Here is a 7708-nt window from a genome sequence, read left to right on the forward strand (position 1 = left end):
CAATGATGATAAATAAGCAAATAAATGTAAAAAAAAATTCACACAGACACACACATATGCATAACAGATATGCACCAAACATGCAGTTTCACAGATTTGAAAGCACAGTCAAATACACATAAACGTACATGAGCCCCAACACACACACACACACACCTTACCCTGCACCCCCTCTACCCTCCTCCACACACTCATTTCTAGGCTACGTATCGCAGCTTCCACGGCACACAGAGGCACACTATCTTGTAAAAGCATACACACATACGCCCATATCCCCCACACACATATATACAAAGATGTATATATGCACACCCGCACGTTCCAATATTCCGTTGCTCCCACAGTGTAGGCATGCATAGACACACATACCTCATCCTCTTCCACTCCCCCAAACACACACACACACACACACACATACGCACGTGCACAGAACTTTCCTGACACTTGTGTACACTTACACTTGCAGATGAAATTGCCCCAGCTCTACCGCTTCTCTTTCAGTCCTCTATCAACACAGGCATTGTTCCTAAAGACTGGAAAAAGGCAAGTGTCTCACCTGTGTTCAAGAAGGGTGAACGATACAAGCCTGAAAACTATCGACCCATCTCCCTCACGAGTGTCCCGTGCAAAATCCTAGAGCATATTGTGGTAAGCACAATCATGGGATTTGCAGAGGCAAACAACATCCTGCGCAAGGAACAGCACGGTTTCCGGTCTTGTGAATGCCAACTGCTGGGGCTTGCGGACGAGCTATCCTACAACATGGAGAAGGGGAAACAGTCAGACGTCTTGGTGATGGATTTCTCTAAAGCCTATGACAAGGTCTGCCACTCCCTTCTAATCCACAAGCTCCAACATTATGGGATCACTGGCCAGGTTCATGAACGGATCAAGAACTTCCTGGCAAACCGACAGAAAGCGGTGGTTGTTGATAGAGCTTCTTCAGAGGCTGTCCCAGTAGAGTCAGGAGTCCCCCAGGGATCAGTCCTGGGCCCAACCCTTTTTCTCCTCTACATGAATGACCTCCCTGAACAACTCTCCTCCACAACATGGCTTTTTGCAGACGACACTCTCTGCCACAGAACCATAACTTCCCCCAAGTCCAAAGGAAGCTACAACAGGACCTGGACCACATGGCAGATTGGGAAACAAAATAGAAGATATCTTTCCACCCAGACAAGTGCCATGCCCTCCATGTATCCAGGAAGAGAAACACACTCACTGGCATGTACCATCTCCATGTCCAGAACCTCAAAAAAGTAACAAAGTACCTGGGGGTCACCATCTCCCAAGATCTCAGTTGGGACACCCATATCTCAAATACAACAAATAGGGCAAACAAGACCTTAGGATTTCTCAGGCGGAACCTAAGAGTGGGCTCCATCGACATCAAAGAAACAGCCTACAAGGGTTAGGCAAGATTCCTCCGAGTTATCAGTGTCCATCTCCTTAGTCACTCAAGATGCATGGCATTTTCCTAACATTATGCCCTCATTAAAACAAGCGCCAAACTGACTCGTTCGATGAAACACTTTCTCGCAGAGGTGCAGACAGCGCATTGGGAAAACGATCCCAGCCGTGCACAAAAACATCAAAATTATATTTAAAAAAAAAAAAAAAAAATCTTGAAAAAAAAGAAGCAACCCGCCCTTTTAAAAAGAAAGACTGAGATCGGGGGGGGGGGGGAAAGAAAGAAAAAAAGATCGTAGTGGTCTCCGCGAATACATTGTGGACCAGAACAGCACTAGCAGTCTTTTGACTTTTGATGGGATAGGCTACGTTGAGGCTAGTCGGCTATATATAGGCCTACGTAACGGTAATGTCAACGGATCACAGCATTGAACATCTTTTAACCACTGAACAACGACTACTGCCGGACATCTGTCCAGAACAACTTGACCTAAAGGGCGTATCGCCGATAGGTCGTTAAACTCAACTCTACGGAAATGTCATCAACACTCCCCAGCACGCCAACGGCCAGGACACAGCGAAGACCTCTCTCAGACCGCCAGCCAGGACTGCATCCCCACAGGACAACAGGACCAACGCCTCGACCACACCACCCTTCACGGAACAGAACACAGCCATGAACAACTTGACCTTAAGGGCGAAATGTCAATAGGTCGTTAATTAAACTCACCCCTACGGCTGGGGAGGTCAGTCATCGACACGTTGTTCAGGGCTGGGTTCTCGGCGACCACTATTGCTGTTTTCGACACGATGTTCAAAGCTGGGTTCTCAGCGAGCACAAAAGCTGTATTCGACACGTTGTTCAGGGATGGGTTCTCGGCGAGCACTATAGCTGTATTCGACACATTGTTTAGAGCTGGGTTCTCGGCGAGCCGGGTACTGGCTGTCATCGACACGTTGTTCAGAGGTGGGTTCTCGCCGAGCGCTAGCTGTCATCGACACGTTGTTCAGAGGTGGGTTCTCGCCGTGGGTTCTCGCCGAGCGCTAGCTGTCATCGACACGTTGTTCAGAGGTGGGTTCTCGCCGAGCGCTAGCTGTCATCGACACGTTGTTCAGAGGTGGGTTCTCGCCGAGCACTAGCTGTCATCGACGCGTTGTTCAGAGCTGGGTTCTCGGCGTACACTAGATGTCGTCGACACGATGTTCAGAGCGGAGAGCACTATCGGCATGGGTTAGCTGTCATCGACATATTAATTGTTCTGAGCTGGGTTCTCGGCGAGCACTAGTTGTCACTCATCGACACGTTGTTCAGGACTGTTGTTCGGCGCAGTATGCACTAGCTATCATTGACTCTCAATATTCAGTTTACTAGTGGAGGAAGAGTTGGTTGGGTTTGGGGTTTGCAATGCCTGACACCGTCTCAGTCCTGAAGGTGCCTGTGGAATCAACAGGACAGACTGAGAATGACCATGATTTAGAATTCAATGCGGTTAATGGAAGGTGCAAAGACTCGGCAAGAGAAATCAGAAAATTATCCATGATTATTCCATGCGCGGAACACACACACACACAAAGGAAAAAAAAAGGCAAGAGTCATATACATATATACATTTTTTATTTTTTTTTTAGGAAACAGTGCAGAAAAAGACCAGGGAGTCAATAGAAATGGTACGTGATCTGAAGTTCTCGAAGCACATAGAAATCCAGGTGAACAAAGCAAATAAAATGTTCGGCCTCATTGAGAGATCGTATGAGTATCTTGATGCTGACACCATGAGACTTTCAAGTTGTTCAGTGCCTTAGTAAGGCTTCATCATGAGGCCGTATCTAGATTGAATCTATCTAGAATATGCAAATTGAGTTTGGAGCCCCCCACCTCTTCAAAAAAGAAGAAAAAAAAGAAAAGAAAAAAAGAGTTGAAAATGTCTTGAGAAGAGCTACAAAATGTGTTCAGGATCACAAGTCAAGGTGCAACTGAAAATAATAAAACTGGCTATGAGTTTAAAAAAAAATTGATGTAGAACTAGATTGCTCGAGCACGTCGATTAGCACTGCAGCCGGCCTTGAGGACTTGTTCCAGTCGTCTTTGGAGACCATCCCTATGCCGATCTGTCCTTTGACCCAGAGAGTGAAGATGTAACTTGGGCGAAAACACTTTCCTCTATGATTAAACCCTTGCCCAGGTATAGTCGGGACAGCTGTAGCCTCCTCTACTGTTTTGATCGTTATAGTCGGACACGGCTGACTATCATACAACAACAACAACACACACACACATACACACACACCTCTTACTAAAAGCCTGAGCCCCCAGTGTGTGAAATTAAATTATTTTATATCTACTGTCTCTCAGTTTAACAAGCACTGGTGCACCACAAGGCACAGTGCTCTCACCATTTCTGTTTACCTTGCTGAATGCAGAAGTTTGGTATCAACTCCATCGTGTCCACCCGGATGTTTCCAGACTGACAAGACTGATTACTGATGACGATGACTCTGAATGCTGGAGAGATGTTGACAGATTTGTGAACTAGTGTGATGAAACTTAACTTGAACTGAATGCTGGCAAAGCAAAGAGCTTGTAACTGAATTCAGAAGAGAGAGAAAAAAAATCATGTTTAAGAGAGAATACGCTGCGGACACTAAATATCAACCCCAATCACAAAAAACAAACAAAAACAAAACAACAATAATAATAATAACGTATGCCAGCTTACGGCATTACGTTAGATATCTTTTAATCTGCTTGTTAATTAACAACTCCGAATTAACGTTGTACTGACATAGATCTATAACTTACAAGATGAAAGTGACTGAGTCCTTGTGCATCTCATTACATTAGATATATTTTAATCCGGTTGCTAATTGATAGACAACTCCGAATTTGTCAACGTTGTATATAAATCAACAAGACATAAGCACGAATGCGCAAATGTGTCTGTCTGCTTGTGATTTGAGGAAGTTGTAATGAGACAAAATGGGGGTCCATGTCATTGCGTCGACAGCTCATTGCGTCGACAGCAAACAAATAATAAAGAACGGGGGGAAAAAACTAGTGCACATACGATGGAAGGTTTACGCGTTAAAAGTGTGTGTGTGTGTGTGTGCGTCTCTCTCTGTCTCTGTCTGTCTGTCTCTGTCTCTCTCTGTCTGTCTCTCTCTCTCCCTCCTCCCTCCCCCCCTTCTCTCTCATCTCTTTCGTGTGTACGTGTGTGTGTGTGTGTGTGTGACCGTGCCGATATTGTTATTGTATTCTGAAAAATGTTTTACCGATCCTAAAATGTGTATGAGCTGTCGACGCAATGAGCTGTCGACTTTACGGGTACCTCCCCAAAATGGGAGACAGTCCCTTTGTGGTGGCGATGAACACTGACAATTCCGAACAGTCAGCAGCAAAGCAGTCTTGTCAGTTGTCAGTTGACATCATATCTGACGTCATAGAGATCACAAAGCCTTCCAGAAAGGTTACACGAGAATTTGGGGCAGCAGAAGAGCGGCAGATTTGTAGAAAATCACGATGGAAAAAGAAAAAAAAGTTTTTGTATGAACATGTTGACTTGAGTGGACCTTCAAGTGAAGTCAAGAGTGGGTTGGTCCTTGCCCAGTGTCTGTGCTGCACACCAGTGTCCCTGTATCCCTGTGGACCTTCAAGTGGAGTCAAGAGTGGGTTGGTTCTTGTTCACCCAGTGTCTGTGCTGCACACCAGTGTCCCTGTATCCCTGTGGACCTTCAAGTGCAGTCAAGAGTGGGTTGGTTCTTGTTCACCCAGTGTCTGTGCTGCACACCAGTGTCCGTGTGTCCGTGTGGACCTTCAAGTGGAGTCAAGAGTGGGTTGGTTCTTGTTCACCCAGTGTCTGTGCTGCACACCAGTGTCCGTGTGTCCGTGTGGACCTTCAAGTGGAGTCAAGAGTGGGTTGGTTCTTGTTCACCCAGTGTCTGTGTTGCACACCAGTGTCCCTGTGTCCGTGTGGACCCAGGCTGGAAGCTAGCTGAAACAGGTGGTGCCACTTGTCGACAGGTGCCAGAGCAATAGTCCTCAAGGCCGCGCAGGTTACCGTGCACCCCCCCCCCCCCCCCAGGAATGATGCAGACTAGTCTAAAAATGTTCTTCCGGGTCTGCTGAACTCATTTTTACATATTCCCAAGAATGAAATTGGGACGCACTCAGAGTTTCTGCCCTTGGCACAAGTGTACTTCTCGCAACTCGGTCAATGAAATGAAGACAAGTTCAACTTTAAACCTCTATAAATCACATTTATATAAAAGGAAACCACCACATATTATATGTTTTCGTTTGTAATAGGGTCATTTCTATACGAACAAATATCCTGAATTGAAATACTTCCATTCATTCTTTCACAATGAAGTCTTGTATTAGCCTTCGATTTTATCTTCGACGAATTAACGAAAAAATATCCTGCCGTTTTATTTCATCACTTCAGTATCACTCTTTCCGAAATCTTTTTTATACAGAAACCTGCAGGGGTCTTCTAGGAATTATTTCAGTACATTTTTATGAACATTTGACCATTTGGGGAGTCACACTGGTCGAGTTGCTTCCCCTACCCTCAAAATGCTGTTTTGCCAGGAATCGCCTTTAAGTCGCAAAATCTTGAAGGTTTTTTGGCTAACATTTACATATGCCATGTTCTCCCGCTTCAGGAAGCAATAAATACTTATTTGAAGAATTTTCGTTCAAAACACATTGTATATATTGTGCAAATAAGCGATATTAGTCAGGAAAATGAAGTTTACCCACCGAGCACCTACCACCTCCCCCTGAACACTCATAGGAATAGAGCAGACTGGTTTTAAACATAATTTGAGTGTTCTGTGATGATTTTACCATTGTTTTCCACACGATGCCACACGAGGTAATTGTGAGGACATTGTGGGGCCAACCTGATGTTTATGAAAATAACAAGATTTTGTCTAAGTCTCCTATCCTCAAACAGCAAATTATTTCAAGAATGTGATTTTATGGGCCCGATAATTTTATAGTGTGCTCTTGTTTGCTGTTGATGATTAATTAGTGGACAGTTTGGGGTATCATGATTTCACATTTACATGTATGTTGTGTATCTGTTATATTGAGCCTGGTTGTGGTAAATTAGATGGAAGAAATGGCGTAAAGAAAAAGCAAATTTGTATCTGTATTTGTTGTATCTGTATTTGTATTTCTTTTTATCACAACAGATTTCTCTGTGTGATTTCGGGCTGCTCTCTCCAGGGAGAGCGAGTCGCTACACTACAGCGCCACCCATTTTTTGTATTTTTTCCTGCGTGCAGTTTTATTTATTTTTCTATCGGCAGTGGATTTTTCTACAGAATTTACAAGGAACAATCCTTTTGTTGCCGTGGGTTCTTTTACGTGCGCTAAGTACATGCCGTGCTGCACACGGGAACTCGGTTTATCGTCTCAACCGAATGACTAGCGTCCAGACCACCACTCAAGGTTTAGTGGAGGGGGAGAAAATATCGGCGGCTCAGCCGTGATTCGAACCAGCGCGCTCAGATTCTCTTGCTTCCTAAGCGGAAGCGTTACCTCTAGGCCATCACTCCAAATATGAAACAATCTCCCCTCCCATCATAGGTTGAGGAAGTCCCAGACAGCATTATAAATGTTGAAGATATAGTTAGACGGTGACTGCTGGAACCTGCGGACTTCCTATATCGCATGGAAATGTCTGCAAATCTATGAGGACCTAAACCCATAGCATGGAGATTTCTATAAAGCGCTTCAGAATTAAAAAAACAAACAAACAAAAAAACAAAACCAAAAAAAAAAACCTCGGCCTTGCGGACTACAAGGGACGTAACTGCGAGAGACGCAGGACTGGACGCGCTGATCTCCCCTGAGGCGACGAACTACGAGAGCTCCAACGATCTGACTCCCCCAGCCCCTTTACCGCCCCCTTTCCTCCTCCACCCACCCACTTTGGTCCTCATGCTATGAGGGATGTAAAGGCACAAAAAGAACAAGACTGATTTACAGTCTTGATTAAACCCCGAAAGGAGCTCAAGGCTTCGAGCGACTGGCTCGGAATAGAAGCAGACGAAGTGCACACACCTCTTGCATCACAATCACCGTCCTTACCTTGCCTGCAATCGATTTCGGACTTAAGACAGAATGGACCGTACCTTCCCGTAACTGTCCGCATGATAGCTTGAGGTGAGCACGAGGCGCGCGCGGCAGCCATTGTACTCCCCAAATTCAGTGGACGAGAAAGCCGAAAGAGCATCATGCCGTGTTGATAAGCACTGCGCCCTGCATCTCTCCTTCATACACCCGTTAGAA

At 45.2% G+C, this 7708-nt stretch overlaps 1 protein-coding gene across 1 annotated transcript; it reads left to right on the forward strand.

Moving 5' to 3' along the window:
- The first annotated feature begins 660 nt into the window (after positions 1-660).
- LOC143300801 (uncharacterized) lies at positions 661-5443 on the forward strand. The gene is made up of 3 exons (XM_076615088.1): positions 661-962; positions 2277-2377; positions 5388-5443. The coding sequence occupies exons 1-3, from the start codon at positions 661-663 to the stop codon at positions 5441-5443; spliced, it is 459 nt and encodes a 152-aa protein (XP_076471203.1).
- Positions 5444-7708: the final 2265 nt, after the last annotated feature.

The sequence above is a fragment of the Babylonia areolata genome, chromosome 1 (assembly GCF_041734735.1).
Source record: "Babylonia areolata isolate BAREFJ2019XMU chromosome 1, ASM4173473v1, whole genome shotgun sequence".
Taxonomy (NCBI): Eukaryota; Metazoa; Mollusca; class Gastropoda; order Neogastropoda; family Buccinidae; genus Babylonia; species Babylonia areolata.